Below are 16,645 nucleotides of genomic sequence, written 5' to 3'. Positions count from 1 at the left end.
CTGCAAATACTGTTGGCTCTTGTGAAAAATTCTTCTAATGTTCAATGATGTTAAATAAATACTAACTGAGAAATCAAAATGTAGCCAGATTGATTTTGTTGATTCTTTAATCAATATTCTGTAATTGAATCATTGCCAAATAAAATGTAATATTGCCGGGATAGATGATGTCAGTGCACTGCAGTAAAATCAAACTATTGCAGTTTATTTATTTATTCATCAGTTTGCAACCAACTTTTAAACTTTCAATGCTGTAAGTTTCATGAGTCATTTGCATCAGCTGCTGGTGATCCTTGTTTGCACTTTGACAGACATTTCTTGATTTGATAAGAGTGAGTGTGTTTGCATATAAAACACTGGACTGCTGTGGGGTATTGATATGGTCCCCTTGAAGTTTGTGGAACGAAAGTACAGAGAGTGTCTGTACATGATTTACATAAAGGTTTAATGCAGTTCACAGGCCCCATATTAACACACAAAAGAGGAACAGAAACTTGATGTAAAACAGGATTTTATGATCTTAAAAGTCTAACAAAACTTAACTGAATAAAAAAAAAAAAGATTACATTTGTTTGCTGTAAAGGAAATCAGTATCTGTTGAAAATCCTGTTTGAGAAATGAAAAGCTCCACTGCATGTGAAAATTGTTTTGAAAATGTGAAACGCTTTGCATGTTGTTTTCTCATCTCTTAACTTCCTTCCCTTTTTCTCTGTTTCACTCGTTCTCATGCACTGGTGGATGCTGCTTCATTTGCCATGTCCTGTCATGATAAGATGTTTTCTTGCATTACAAAGAAATATTCTTTGAATGGATTTAATAAAAGCTAGTAAAACATACTCAGAAAAGGAAGATATAGCATCTTTAGATTGTAAGCCTCTGTTCTCACTGTATCTCTTCATCTCTGAAAAACGGTGAGAGAATTTCTCTGTTTGTAGTTTATACATTTACATTTTAAAAGAAAAATAAGAAATGTCTTTGTCCTCGGTGTGCATGCTGTGTGTTTGTAATTTCTGAGATGGAAATTGCACCTTTCGACTGTTTATTTTTATTTGTCTGTAGAATTAAAAATAAACTGTATTGACCCTGAGCTCGACCAATCGTAATGCCAAATCTGCCATTTTTGTCTGTCGACCAAGCCAGACAGAAGTATACAGTAATCAACATTTGAAGTGGATCAAAAAAGTTGTCCTAAAACATAAATGGACAACTTTGATGAAAGGTTTTGATCCAACAAACTACTTTTTTTAACTTTGTTAAAGTTGGTGGGCTCAAACTTTTAAAAAAATAGTGTGTATTGAGCTTGTATTGATCTGAGTTAATCAAGATACTTTATGATGTTCGTTCATGTTTATTTTGTGCTATAATGAGTAAATGTGAAGACATTATTGGTTCAGGTACTGCTTAAAGAGCTAAAATGGCATTTATTGTTTGAATTTCTAACAGAATGATCAAATTTGAAAGCTTGTTTCTCGGCACGTTATCAGTTTCCTTTTTGCTCCGTGAAGTATTTTTTACTAAGTGAGAACATGAGAGTGTATTATTATTGTGTATATTATTAATATAAAGACAAAATAAATAATTACTTTACTAAAAGCAACAAACTATTTCCATGTTTTCCTGACAAAATTACATTTTATTATCAACAAATCAGGTTTTTCTCCTGCTATTTTGCATACAAACGCACATACATAGAGTACAGATCCATTCACGCAAGGATCAAAACATGGAGGTTGTAACATCACTATTTTAAACTTGCATCTTTGTTATTGGTAGAGCTGTTGCTTTTTAAGCAAAGAGTGAAGCTGATTGGTTCGGTTCTTGTCACATGACCTGTGCTTGCAGCATTCTGAAAATGTAAAATGTTTTTATCTCACTGCGGTGCAGACTACATTTAAAATAACGAACTTGAGCATGCAAAAGATGCAACATGTAAATGGCCCCTTGTATGCATAATATACTGTAGACGCAAGCTCCTTTACTAGCTCTATTTTTTTTTTCTTTAGTTTTTTTAATCAGCAATGTGATTCTGTGGTAGAGATCAATGTGAAGGGGTGCCCAAAAAATTATTTTGCCACAATGTCACAATAAGAGGTAAATTCGGCCCTACGTATATATCATGTATCATATCATGATTTCATGAGATTCACCTTCACAGAAGCTAAAATAAGTTACTGTACATTGACTGTGTTGTAGGTGTTGCTATGGTGATGTCAGTCAGAATGGCTCCTCCTCTTCCTCTGATTTTTTTGCTCATGATTCCGGGTAGGTCAGACCTATTTCTGCTTTTCAACATCCTCCAGCTGTGCAGATGCAGTTAATTTGAATAATAATCATCATCATCATTTCAGATGTTTTCAGTGCTGATTGGAATGTGAGTTACAGTCATTTACACATCTGTGCACTAAAGAACTCCTCAGTGATAATGAGCTGCACTTATACATACCCTACTGGATACGAGATCATGGCAGTGTTCTGGACCAAAAACCCTGTAAAGGGTGTAGAGCCTCCAGATCTGTCTGAGGACCCTGAATACAGTCAGAGGCTTCAGTATCTGGGAGATAAACAGCAGAACTGCACCATCAGACTGAGTCATGTGACACTGAAAGATGAACAAATGTACTGTTTCAGATTCACTACTGATAAACATGATAAGAAATGGATTGGTCATCCAGGAGTGAGTCTTACTGTCACAGGTGACTTTCATGAGGTTTGACTCTTCTTCTGTGCATTATGTTGAATAATAATGAGTGTATGACAGCAGCACTAGATATAATGTGTGTGTTGTGTTCAGATCTTCAGGTGGAGTCTCCTGAGAGAGTGACAGAGGGAGATTCAGTCCGTCTGACATGTAAAAGCAGCTGCACTCTGACTGACAGAGCAACATTCATCTGGTACAGAAACTCACAGCCATTAACTGAGAGAAGAGACACAAACAATCAACTCCTGCTGCAGTCAGTCAGAAAAGAGGATGCAGGCAGATATAGCTGTGCTCTACATGGACACACTTACATCTCTCCTGATGTTCATCTCAATGTCACGTGTGAGTATAGATTCATTAGTACTTAAAAAATGGTGACTGTTTAAACAAGATGCTTTAAAGATTTAACCTGTCCTTTCAGATGCACCAAAGAATGTCTCGGTGTCCATCAGTCCATCTGGTGAAATACTGGAGGGAGGTTCAGTGTTTCTTAACTGCAGCAGTGAGTCAAACCCACCTGCAGAAATCAGCTGGTTTAAAGGAGAAAACTTTGTAGTATCTGGAGGAATCTACAACATCTCAAAGATCAGCTCTGATCACAGTGGAGAATACAAGTGCAAGTCCAAAAATGAACATGGAGAGAAATACTCTAATGCTGTGACTTTAAACGTCATGTGTGAGTTAATGATGGTTTATTGGTTGTGACCACACATCATCCAAACATATTTCACCTGAAACAATTTTTGATTGTTTATGATATCTATGTTTGCTGTTTTAGATGCACCCAAGAGCATCTCAGTGTCCATCAGTCCATCTGGTGAAATAGTGGAGGGAGGTTCAGTGTTTCTAAACTGCATCAGTGATTCAAACCCACCCGCAAATATCAGCTGGTTTAAAGAAAGAACATTTGTAGGATCTGGAGAAATCTACAGCATCTCAAAGATCAGCTCTCATCACAGTGTAGAATACAAGTGCAAGTCCAAAAATGAACATGGAGAGAAATACTCTGATGCTGTGACTTTAAACGTCATGTGTGAGTTAATGATCATCTGCATCTTGTTAAAAATTCCACAATTTTCTAATGTTTATTGTGAATTTTGATTTTTGTCCTTTATAGACCCACCAAAGAGCGTCTCAGTGTCCATAAATGGATCTGCTGAAATAGTGGAAGGTGATTCAGTGACTCTGATCTGCAGCAGTGATTCAAACCCACCTGCTCTGAACTTCATCTGGTTTAAGGAGGATGAATCCTCATCTGTTGCATCTGGACAGAGTTTCAGTGCACTACAGAGTGGACGCTTCTACTGTGAGGCTCACAATCGACATGGATCTCGGAGATCAGACGCTGTTACTGTCAGTGTACAAGGTGTGTGTCATTTTGAGTCATTGAGTGAATAGACAAGCATTTCTGCTACTGATAAGCTCTAGGGAAAAAAAGAAAATGTGGTGGAAAAATCAAGAATTATATTATCAATTTACAAAAAAGTAAAAAAAAAAAATTAAAAAGTCATTTTATGACATTATATTTATCAGCAATTCAAAAATGAAAAAAAAAAAAAATATATATATATATATATATATATATATAATTTGTGAAAGTCTTTTTATTATACCTTTAAGCCAGGCTCAGACTACAGGAGTTTTCAAATCCTAACCAGTTATGAAATCTGGCTGCAGCACACATCTTCTGCTGTACACAGTTTTGTTTTATCATTGTGTATAATCATAAAAACACTCTTTTTACTTGTCTCTTTGTAGGAAAAACATTTCTGTATGCAGTTGGTGGGGTCATTGGTGGACTGGGAGGTTTCATTTTCATTGTCATCATCGTGTTGCTCATGTAAGTTCATTCTGTCTGGCAGAAAACCCATTAGGATACTGAACTTATTTATATTTCCTTAATACATATTAAATTATTCTGTATTACAGGAGGAAAAAACACAGACCTGCTGACATCTCACAAAAGCAGGTATATCAAATGCAAACACCAAATTGTTGTATTTTCCATTGTTCTTGCCACAAATAAAGTGTAACAAGGCATTTTCTCATTTTAGGATGATCTTTATGTCAACGTATCAGCTCACGATGGGCCTCAATCTGATCCCACAAATCAAAATGATGACCTGTATTCATTAATTACGCTCCACAATATCAGCGGCAGTCAAGCTGAAGGAAAAGCATCCGATTCTGAGGATACAAAAGAGATCCTCTATGCAACCGTCCTGCATCACAGAAACAAAGAGATGAACCAACCGGAAGACAACGAATGCCAGTACGACAACATTAGAATTTATCAACCAGATGCCGCCAGCAGGTGAGAAACTCAATCATGACCATATGTAGATTTAATCAGAGCACTTTTGAGCACTCTTAAATGCAAAATTTTGACTGAGTGCAGTGATATATTTGGATATATTCATTTCACAGATCTACTGATCAGATGTTGGAGGATCAATCAGTGATTTACAGCACAGTCAAATGTTAAAATGAACAATTTGGTGAAATTACTCTTCCTGGCAAAAACCGATCACCATGTTGACATCGCCTTCGTGTGGTGGGACTGTGACACTTTATTCCATGTTTTTTGCAAACAGCATCTTCTCTCACTGGTCCTCTGATCAGGATGTTGCTGAAATCTTGAATCTTAATCCAGATTATACAAAATCTAAAGACCCTCCTGAATGTCTATAGAAAAATGTCTATACCCAGATAGCAAACATACATCTAAGAGACGTCTATTTGACGTCTGCATTTACATCTGCAAGATATAGTTTGCTCATCTGCAATACGTCTATTGGATGTTTCCTATCAGATATCAAATAGACGTCTATTAGATGTCTTTAAGATGTTCATGAATTAGACTGCATGTAAAACTGACATCTTACAGACGTCTGCCAGACGTTTGTACACAGCAGATGCTTTCCAGATCAAGAGATCTTTAACAGACATCTTGCAGATGTACATGTGTTATCTGGGTAGGATCTTTCCTATCAGATGTCAAATAGACATCTATTAGATGTCTTTAAGATGTTTATGATTTAGTACATGTGTAAAACTGACATCTTATAGACGTCTGTCAGATGTTTGTCCACAGCAGATGTTTTCCAGATCAAGTGATCTTTAACAGACATCTTGCAGACGTACGTATGCTATCTAGGTATTTTAAACTACATTACTGGTGGTTTCCATTTTCCCACCCATTTTCTTCAGTAATTCTTTTAAAAATAAACTCTTTGTCTGTTTTTTTTTATTTATTTTTTTTTTTATTTTTTTTATATGGCACATTTCGTCTCGATAGAATCTTGTCAGGAGAAATTATCTGTCAAAGTCTTTGAGGGAAGTCATATAATTTTTAGCCAAAGCCCATAATGGCATGTATAGTGAGCACAATATCCAAATTTATCTTAGAGGATACATGTTGTGATAGCAACCCAGTCTAATAACAATACGTACCTCTGGGTACTTTTTTGCAGCAGCGCTTTAAGGTACCTTACTGCAGGTTTAGTGGCAGTTTAAAACCAAGGTTTAATAGGTGAACCCATGGCACATGTTTATTATGTTGATATAGACGTTCTTTCCTGAACGTGGAAGTCACACCTGATTCTTAACCTTAAGGATGCTTTGCATTTCTGGTCTCCAGTGTTTCTAGTCAAAGTAGCATATATTTCGATCTGTTAATCTAATGTTAAACCTATTAAAATGTTTTTAAAAAGCACATGGCTCTATAGCGCCATCACTTTGCAATGTTGCAATGACCGTCATTTGTCAGTGCCTCATTCCTAAAAGTTTGAGTGTGTAAATGACACAAAACTGCCAACATTAGCTACTTTAAAAACAGATGAACGCTGTTTGAATGAGTTCCTATAGAGACAGAAGAGCATCCAATCTGACGTTAGAATTCGTAATGGCTGCACTCATTGTTTACTCAGGAAGAAGGTCTATAGGTACATATTGCTGTGTTTATGTTACACTGAAATAGGTACATATTGCGGCGGTTCAGAGTTCAAATATCCGGGGACTGTTGCTAAAAGTTAGTGCTCTCTCTTGTTGGAAATATGCGTTACACCAAACCCAACCCTAAACCTACCCGATAGTGTTAACAAATGCAAAACCGATATAAAAAACACATTTGAATCTTCCTTGTGTGTAGATTTGAACTCTTTTGTCAAACCGTGGTTACACTGGATTCGAACCGGAGCTTTTCATCTCTCAAGTACATCTCCGTACTACGTGAGCTACCGAACAAACCTACTATTAATAAAAAAACATAGATATGAAGCTGGATATGTCATGCTAACATTCAAAAGCATTAAAATCGTTTTGAAGTCATAATATAATATTCTTCAAGTAACTGTGTGAAAATTACGCTTTTTAAAACTCTATAAATCATACTTTGTGTGAAAAGAAATAAAAGGTGTCAGAGTTTTACTGCCTAGTGTTCATTGTTTTGGGAAACTACAGTGATATGTACTTATTGGTAAGTATTTACATATGAAAAAGTGCCCCCTGGTACGTGTTTGTCATGAGACCAGGTAGCAATATATGCAATATCTTCTGCTAATTGACCCTTTGCAAACAGCTTGATTGACAGGTGATCTGACCAATCATAACGCTGAATCCACCGTTTTGTCCGAAAAATTAATTGGACATGAACTCTCATTACGAGATTAATGCTGCGTTCCAGACAACCCATAACCTGTGTTTTTCCAAACTTCTACCCGTGAAAGTGCACTGGAGCGGCAGTCAACTCGTACTAGATCGATGTACTCCCAGTTCCAAGTTGTGGCGTCACATAGCCCGCAAAACAACGTCAGTCCTTACGGGTGCGGTGTTTATGCAAGCTTTACACGGTGGAAAAATAGAGCTTAGGACAATATAACGTTGCAATCAAATGAATAATAATATAAAAATAATAAATGCACTCAGGCAGTTTGGCGTGACTTGCCTGGAACGCTACAAAGTCGTGAGTCGTGGTTTGAAGTCGTGATTTACGAGCTCAAAAACCTGCCTGGAACGCAGCATAAGATTACCTTCGGTGGACTTCAATTAAAAAATTGTGTACATACATTTCTGTGGTTGAAATAAAAGACGTTCTGATGTTTATTCATGTTCATTTCATGCTTTAAGTAAATAAAAAGACTATTGGTTCACATGTCGATTGATCAAATAAGGCAATACAGCGATCTGTCACGGAACTTTAAGGAGCCACAAAAAAAGAATTTACTGTTTGAAGGGGTCCTGTTATGCTCCTTTACAAAGTCTTGATTTTGTTTTAGGGGAGTAATAGAACATGCTCTCATCCTTGGTGAAAATGCATTATTTTTCACATAATTTACATTATTACAATAGCTTTCTCCCCAGGCTGGCACAAATGGCTTGATTAGTTCCGAGTTTAATGAAGGCCTGCCTTCCGAAAAACAAAATGTGTTGTGATTGGTTAGCAGTCCCACTGCGTTGTGATTGGCGAACAGCTTAGACGGTGTTTCAGTACTGCCACGCCCCTTCCCAAGCAAGCAAGTTCCGTCTGCTCCGTTATAGTCAAGGACAGGGCTGCCCAATCCTGTTCCTGGAGATCTACTACCTGCAGACTTTAGTTCCAGCCCTGCTCCAACACAGCTGTCTGTAATTATCAAGTGCTACCTAAGAGATGAATTAGCTGGTTCAGGTGTGTTCGATTAGGGATGGAGTGGAACTTTGTAGGATGGTAGATCTCCGGGAACAGGATTGGACACCCCTGGTCAAGGATATATTAAGGTATAGTTGACACTATAGTAGTGCTGGGTCCAATCGTCAGCCACACACTGGCTAAAATTCAAAAAGTGAAAAAGCATAATAGGACCCCTTTAAAAAATTACAACATTTTAGGCAGAGACCTTGTTCACCAGAAGTAACCTGCTCTGTCTTGTCTATTGTCATGTTGTTAGTTTTCTGTTTGCGCCGCAATGTATTTTTCACTGTGTGAGAACATGATGTCTAGTGTGAGAGTGGCACTGTTTGTCAGGCATAGCAACAGTGATTTGGTAAGGATGTCTTTTGTATCACATGGATCCTTGTAGAAGTATTTTAGTTTGAAACAGCACCTTACAGTGGATCAAACACCCAAATCTCCTTTAGCTACTCTTGTGCTACTTTTGTGCTTCTTTAGCTAATCTAAAGTGTAGAAACATCATGTTTTCCAAGAACAATGCAGACGAATTGGAGTTTTTGCATTGTTACTTGGAATGAATTATTATTTCAAACATTTAAGGTCCATGTGCGTCATTCAGATATATAAATAAATAACATTGGTGTTGGTTGGTACTTTATGTTTAGAGCGAGTGACAAGAAGTCTTACTATAGCTTCTGCTTATAGCTTACATCAAGGAAGTGAAACCTCTGATGCCAATCCCCTTGGTATGCAGATGTGGACACATACATGTGCTGAATAAATGGCAACCTAAACATGTGTTTTATGATGTAACATTTAAGCTAATATCATTTAAACCATGATGTTTTTTGATCAAGTGATGTTAAACTTAAATTTAATTTTAAAATGTAAAAAAAAAATATATATATATATATATATATAATCATGCAAACAGCCACAAAACATTTGTACATGTATTTAGACACTCTGTAGATCTGCTGGTCAGGCATGTGTACGTGCAACAGGAAGGACACTGGTCTACATGGGCCCTCATACGTCAGCAGACGTCTATATTTTAAGACTTTAGGTACTTTTTCACTTGTTTCTTTAGTATGAGTTGTCCAGCTAGCATGCAATATATATGTGTTCATTCCTGGCTTTCATTTACAAGAAAGTATTCATGATCTTAAAGTTTGCAAAAATAGAGCAGGAAATGAACAATGTTTTTTGAATTATAAAAAAAAAATTAAAAGAAAGAAGCATTTTCTTTTTTTCATGTAAATGTTTACGCCACTAATCAGGTTTAAAAGAAAAACAAAACAAAAAAAAACACAGGAAATGAGAAGGAAATTACGCCATTCTGGTTATAAATGAGGCTGGTAAACCTTCCTCGTTTCTCTTCATGTGTCATTTCAGCTGATGGTGTCCTGTGCTACGGTATGACCAGTTTCTTATCAAGCTTTTTGTTTGTTTATAAGGAGAAACATTGATTTCACTTTATTTTGATCCCTTTAACACATTTTGTTGACTATAAGTAACATTGCATCTACATGTCTACTAGCTCTCATTAGAGGTTAGGGTTAGAATAATGAATAATGCCTGTTGAGATACCATCACAAAAAATAAAAAAATAAAAAAATAGCAGACATTAAACATTACTTATTGTCAACAGAATGTTAAGAGGGATCAGTAAAATAAAGTGAAACCGACACATTTTTAATGCTTCTACACTGAACCTTTGAAAGTAAATTTTATTTTGTAAATTTCACATATAATTTTAATTTTGAGGTAGAAAGACTGAAATCTCAACCATATTGCAATTTCTGTGTTGCAGGTGAAGCTATGGGGATTTCAGTCAGAATGGCTATTTCACTTTCTTTCATCTTTACTCTCATGATTCACGGTGAGTTTCTAATGCTTCTCAGTAGCCCTGTTCTGACTGCAAGGCCAAATCAGATTGTTTTGTGCATATCGGATTGAAATCTGATCAGATTTTTTGATGTCTGAACAACAAAAAATTATTTGACTAACAGCCAACCAACTGACCAACTGAATAACAGTGATTGTGAAATATGTATTTTAGTTATGGAAATTACATTTATAAGTTTTGGTATTTGGGATATGGTGATTGCTCTACTTAAAGCTGTTTTTGATTGGCCATTGTGCTGGTTTAGTGATGCAGACCTGGCAACCCTGGTGTAGAGCAGATGTTTTCAGTTTAGGACTGTAGCGTACATGTTCCAGCGGCACTCAATGATCTTTATTTCTAAAGTGGGGGCGGTGCTGCAGTGGTCAAGTGATGTAAACAATGTATGAACAAACACTGAGTACCACAAACTACCGCAGTAAGCCTAGTGTTAGTGTAATTTCGTTGTTCTTGATTTGTGCCAGTTTGCGGTTATGTGCCTCACGCTATATTTTGACCCCCCGCAGCAAAGGTAAAACCACCAGTTCCCATGAGATTTGCCTTGATACGGAGTTGCCATATGACAACAATTAATTTCTACTGCTTTCCTTGTTATTCTGGAAAAAAAAAAAATACAATATATTGGAATATGGTATTTAAAAGGGCCAGCCCTAAGGTAGTCAATAATGTTAGTCAATGAAGTCAATGATGGTAGTCAAGAGCTGTTTTTAAGTCAAATGACATTTAAATGTTCCTACAAAACACTTTTTTTCCACCGTCACCCTCAAATAGAGGACACCTGTTAATGTGCTCCAGAAATGGCTGTTAAACTGATTTCTGAACATTTCTTCTCAAGGGGGATTTTTTTGCATCATCTTTGTTTAGTAAATTACATATTTTCACAATTCACAAATCAACATTATCTAACATAGTTTTACTGTAAAATGAGAAAATATCAATCAACAATGTACCACTATAGAAAAATAGGTATGTTGCCATATGGCAACACTGCACAGTGGAATTGAAGTAATGTATTTCCCCATTGGGATTTTTTATAGATAGTAACACCAATAATTTGATTGCAGTTATGTATTTATTTGAAGTGTTTATTGTAGTATAGTTGTATTTATGTATGAATAAGAACATTATTTATTATGTACAGTAAATGGATACAGCAATATTTCACGGAAACAGGATTAGGAAGAGTGCAGAGTTGGCTTTCCCATATAATGTCAATGAAGATGAGTTAGCCTTCAGTGACCGTAATGATGAGTGTGTTTGTGCATGTATATATGTGTCTGTATGTGACAGTTTTTGATGGGAGTTAAGATATCAGGATACATCATTTTCTAAAAGAAATGTATTTGAATTGAAAAGAAAATCAGAATTTATTAGAAAAAGTAATTTTCCATTGTGGTACACTGTTGCCTTATAGCAACGTTTTCCTAAATACCTCCCAAAATCTTTTTTTTTTTTTTTAAGTGTTTTGATTTATGTAATTGAAACAATTTCATGTAATAAAAACCTATATAAAAGAATATTTTATTGTTAGAACATAATGCGTACCATAAGGGATATATATATATATATATATATATATATATATATTGTGGCGAGGCGTCTGCCCGCCCCCCTAATTTTCATCACCACCCCGTCCCGTATTCGCCGCCCTTCTCCAGGCTCCCGACGGGAGTGGGTGTGTAGGGGAGAGGAGGGGCGTGTAATCGGCTCGGGCTGGCGGCGTGTGATGGGGACACCTGATGTAAATGAAGCCTCATCACCGCCGCTGTTTAAATCCCGAGCGCGCCTCTCCTCGGGAGACCGGTCTCTTTCCCCCGTGCATGCACGCTGGTGTCCTCGCGGGTCCAGGAGGGGGTGAAGAGGGAATCCCGCGCCACAAGAGTTTGGAGAGCCGCCGGACCCGCGGTCCGGTTGAGGCCGCCAGAAGCCGCCGCCCCAGCGCCGGACAGCTCGAGAGGGATGAGCCTGCCGGAGATGCCGCCGCCCTAGCACCCCGGCGCTAGTATGGAAAGCGCCCGCGGCCGCCGGACTCCGCCCCTCTCCTGGACCCTTCCCCTCTGAACACTACCGTTCCGTCACGCTGCCCCAGCACCCGAGGACACCAGACTCCCCTTTTATTTTGGACACTGTTTTACTTTATGGACTCACTTTCCCTTATTTTCTGTTTAATAAAAGCCTCTCCGAGGCCTGACGCCACACCCACTGTGTCTGGTCGTTTGCCCCCTCCCGCCACAGTGTGGAGAATGCGGGCAAGGCGGGGCTTAGACAGCGGCAGTGGGCAACACCTGATGACGTCATCCCCTCTCGCTCGCCAAAGCTCGTTGAAGACCCGGACGGGGACGGAGAACTACGGAGACGGCCTCCCAGCCGCAAGAAGGGTAAGTGATGTTTCAGTTAGTCACTTATCCTGCGGTTGGTTGAGGCTGTCGACTAATACCGGTTTTTCTGTCCCTGTTCCGGTACGCGGCGAGAGGGAGCGTTGCCTTGGAGAGGATCCCCGCCCACTCCGACCGCTGGAGCCTGGATGAGGAAGGTAGCACTCCTGCGTGGGCGGCGACCTTAGGACGGGGATGTCGCTTGGGGGGGGAATGTGGCGAGGCGTCTGCCCGCCCCCCTAATTTTCATCACCACCCCGTCCCGTATTCGCCGCCCTTCTCCAGGCTCCCGACGGGAGTGGGTGTGTAGGGGAGAGGAGGGGCGTGTAATCGCTCGGGCTGGCGGCGTGTGATGGGGACACCTGATGTAAATGAAGCCTCATCACCGCCGCTGTTTAAATCCCGAGCGCGCCTCTCCTCGGGAGACCGGTCTCTTTCCCCCGTGCATGCACGCTGGTGTCCTCGCGGGTCCAGGAGGGGGTGAAGAGGGAATCCCGCGCCACAAGAGTTTGGAGAGCCGCCGGACCCGCGGTCCGGTTGAGGCCGCCAGAAGCCGCCGCCCCAGCGCCGGACAGCTCGAGAGGGATGAGCCTGCCGGAGATGCCGCCGCCCTAGCACCCCGGCGCTAGTATGGAAAGCGCCCGCGGCCGCCGGACTCCGCCCCTCTCCTGGACCCTTCCCCTCTGAACACTACCGTTCCGTCACGCTGCCCCAGCACCCGAGGACACCAGACTCCCCTTTTATTTTGGACACTGTTTTACTTTATGGACTCACTTTCCCTTATTTTCTGTTTAATAAAAGCCTCTCCGAGGCCTGACGCCACACCCACTGTGTCTGTCGTTTGCCCCTCCCGCCACAATATATATATATATATATACACATTGAGTATAAATCAGCCTTTCAACTGTAAGCATATGACAGCGTATGCATACAAAAACTACTTAATTGTAATATGTAACTGTAGTTGGATTACGAGTATTTTAAAATCTAATATAATCTAATAACTTTTTTAAGGAGCCTTGAATTTTTGGGAATCTGATTAAGTAATCCAGATTACATATACATATACATATACACACACACACACACACACACACACACACATATTATATATATATATATATATATATATATATATATATATATATATACTACCAGTCAAAAGTTTGGACACACTTCCAAGAGAATGAGTTTTGACTGGTAGTGTGTGTGTGTGTGTGTGTGTGTGTGTGTGTGTGTATATATATATATATATATCTGTGTATATGTAATCTGGATTACTTAATCAGATTCCAAAAAATTCAAGGCTCCATAAAAAAGTTTTAGATTATGTTAGATTTTAAAATACTCGTAATCCAACTACAGTTACATATTACAATTAAGTATACTTAGTTTTTGTATGCATACGCTATCATATGCTTACAGTTGAAAGGCTGATTTATATTCAATGTGTCTGCAAGTTTGCTTGGGTGCGCACAGCAAATATGACGTCATCATGCTGTTGGCGGAAGTTTGCATTGAGCGTGGTTGTTATGAAGCAGACGGGACAACAAGGTAAGTGAAACAATAATATTTATTTATAGAGAGCAGCGATGTTGAAGATGTGAGAAGACCCAATCCTAGGTGAGTATGGCAGACGATGAGAGGTTGGAGTTGAGTGAACTTGGTACTGAATAGGATTATATCCTTCCTTGCAGGATCCAGATAGCAGAGAAGGGAATGCTGATTCCTTGAACGGAGCAGAGGATGACTTATGGCACACACCACGTTGAACTGCCGATAGGAACACTCGGAGGACTGGACTCAGAAGACTGGAACTTGGGAAACAGGAACTTGGAAGAACTGGAACGAGACAGAATTCAGGTAAGTACTTTCAGGTAATAATAGGATAGCGAGACTCTTGGGAAGAGTGACACTATAGTCCGCTTTCGTGGAACGACCCCGGACATAGAGTGGTGTGTGGCGTGAGTATTTATAGGTGGCTGTGATGATGACGTGCAGGTGCCGGTGATCAGAATTCAGGTGATGGTGATCTGGGTGTGATTGAGGGTGTGGAACCTGGCCAATCCGTGACACTACCCCCCTCCCCAGGGCCCGCTCCTGAGGGCCGAGATTTTCTGCGCCGTGGTGGTCTCCCTCGTCCTCTAGGTGCAGGAAACTCCGGATGAGCGGTGTGGAATTCCTCGGTGAGCGTTGGATCGAGGATGTCTTCTCTTGGGACCCATGACCTCTCTTCAGGTCCATACCCCTCCCAATCCACCAGATATTCTAGGAGACCACCACGACGACGAGATCGGAGGATTTCCCGGACGGAATAGATGGCGCCGTCATCTGGCATCAGGGGGGGAGGAGGTTCCTCTTCATGGCCAGGTTCTGTGGAGGAAGTGAGAGGTGGGTGAAATGGTTTTAAGAGGGAGACATGGAATGTAGGATGGATACGGTATTCCGGAGGGAGTTGAAGTCTGTAAGTGACCGGGTTTACCTGTTCCAGGACTTGGAAAGGACCAACAAACCTGGGACTTAACTTTTTGGAGGGCAGCCGCAGACGGATATCTCGGGTGGACAACCAAACCTGGCGGCTATGGCAGAATGTCCGGAGGAACCGCCCCACTTCCTGGATCTTCCTCTCCGTCTGGCCGTTGGTCTGCGGATGGTAGCCAGAGGAGAGGCTGACGGTCACACCTAGGAGCCGGAAGAAGGACTTCCAGAGACGGGAGATGAATTGTGGACCGCGATCTGATACCACATCTTCAGGTATGCCGTAGTGACGGAAGACATTATTGAAAAGGAGCTCCGCAGTTTCGAAGGCCGTGGGTAGTCCTCTCAGGGGTAGGAGCTTGCAAAACTTTGAGAAGCGGTCCACAATCACCAAGATGCAGGTGTTTCCATCCGACTCCGGCAGATCCGTCATGAAGTCGACCCCTAGGTGTGACCAGGGGCGGTTCGGGATCGGCAAGGGATGGAGCTTCCCTGCTGGTAGGTGTCTTGGATTCTTGGACATGGCACATTCACGGCAGCCCTTGACGTAACGCTGCACATCCCTTGCCATCCCAGGCCACCAGAAGCGTTCGGACAACAGCGAGAGGGTGTTGTTGGTCCCGGGGTGCCTAGTGCCTAGGGAAGTGTGGATGGAACGAATGAGATCTACCCGTTGCGTCCTGGGGATGTAGCGACGATCAGGGGGACAGCCCGGCGGAGGACGAGGAACAGGAGTAGCGACACTAGGAGGGGCTGACCCCTCTATGGGGCTGACAATAATCTTGTCTGGGAGGATGGATCCTGGAAGTTCATGGACATTGGAAGAGTCATGGATACGAGACAAGGCGTCGGCTCTGACATTTTTGGGACCGGGACGGTAGGAGATGGTAAACTGAAATCTTGAAAAGAAGAGCGCCCATCGGGCCTGGCGTGGACATAGGCGTTTGGCATCACGAAGGTATTGGAGGTTTTTGTGATCGGTAAGTACCAGAAAAGGATGATTGGCCCCCTCCAGCCAGTGTCGCCACTCCTCCAGGGCAAGTTTAATGGCCAGGAGTTCCCTATTGCCGATGTCATAATTCCTCTCCGCCGGGCTGAACTTCCGGGAGAAGTAGGCACATGGATGGAGTAACTTGGTGGTACCGTGATGCTGGGACAGCACTGCCCCCACGCCGGTAGTGGAGGCGTCTACCTCGACGACGAAATGGAGTTCAGGATTGGGATGTCGCAGGATGGGTGCCTTGGTGAAGGCTCTCTTCAGGGACTGGAAGGCTGCGGCGGCTTCGGGAGTCCAGGACAACTTGGAAGGTTTACCTTTGAGTAGGTTGGTTAACGGCGTGGCGATGAGACTGTATCCTTGAATAAACCGGCGGTAGAAATTGGCGAAGCCAAGAAATCTCTGTAATTCCTTGATAGATGATGGTTGTGGCCAGGAGGTGACTGATGATACCTTCCTCTCGTCCATGCGGATACCTTCTTGGTCGATGACGTAACCCAGAAACTGAACAGAGGGAAGGTGAAATGAACATTTTTCCGCTTTG

General features: G+C 41.0%; 1 protein-coding gene across 1 annotated transcript; it reads left to right on the top strand.

Annotated features, from left to right (window-relative positions):
• Nucleotides 1–2,195: 2,195 nt before the first annotated feature.
• Nucleotides 2,196–5,183, top strand: LOC141336776 (B-cell receptor CD22-like). The gene is made up of 8 exons (XM_073842503.1): nucleotides 2,196–2,262; nucleotides 2,349–2,693; nucleotides 2,792–3,040; nucleotides 3,816–4,064; nucleotides 4,457–4,538; nucleotides 4,628–4,667; nucleotides 4,753–5,012; nucleotides 5,126–5,183. Exons 1-8 carry the CDS (start codon nucleotides 2,202–2,204, stop codon nucleotides 5,181–5,183), a joined length of 1,344 nt encoding a protein of 447 aa, XP_073698604.1. The 5' UTR covers nucleotides 2,196–2,201.
• Nucleotides 5,184–16,645: the final 11,462 nt, after the last annotated feature.

The sequence above is a fragment of the Garra rufa genome, chromosome 6, assembly GCF_049309525.1.
Source record: "Garra rufa chromosome 6, GarRuf1.0, whole genome shotgun sequence".
Taxonomy (NCBI): Eukaryota; Metazoa; Chordata; class Actinopteri; order Cypriniformes; family Cyprinidae; genus Garra; species Garra rufa.
Note: the sequence above shows the minus strand (reverse complement) of the source record. Positions and strands in the feature narration are given on the sequence as shown.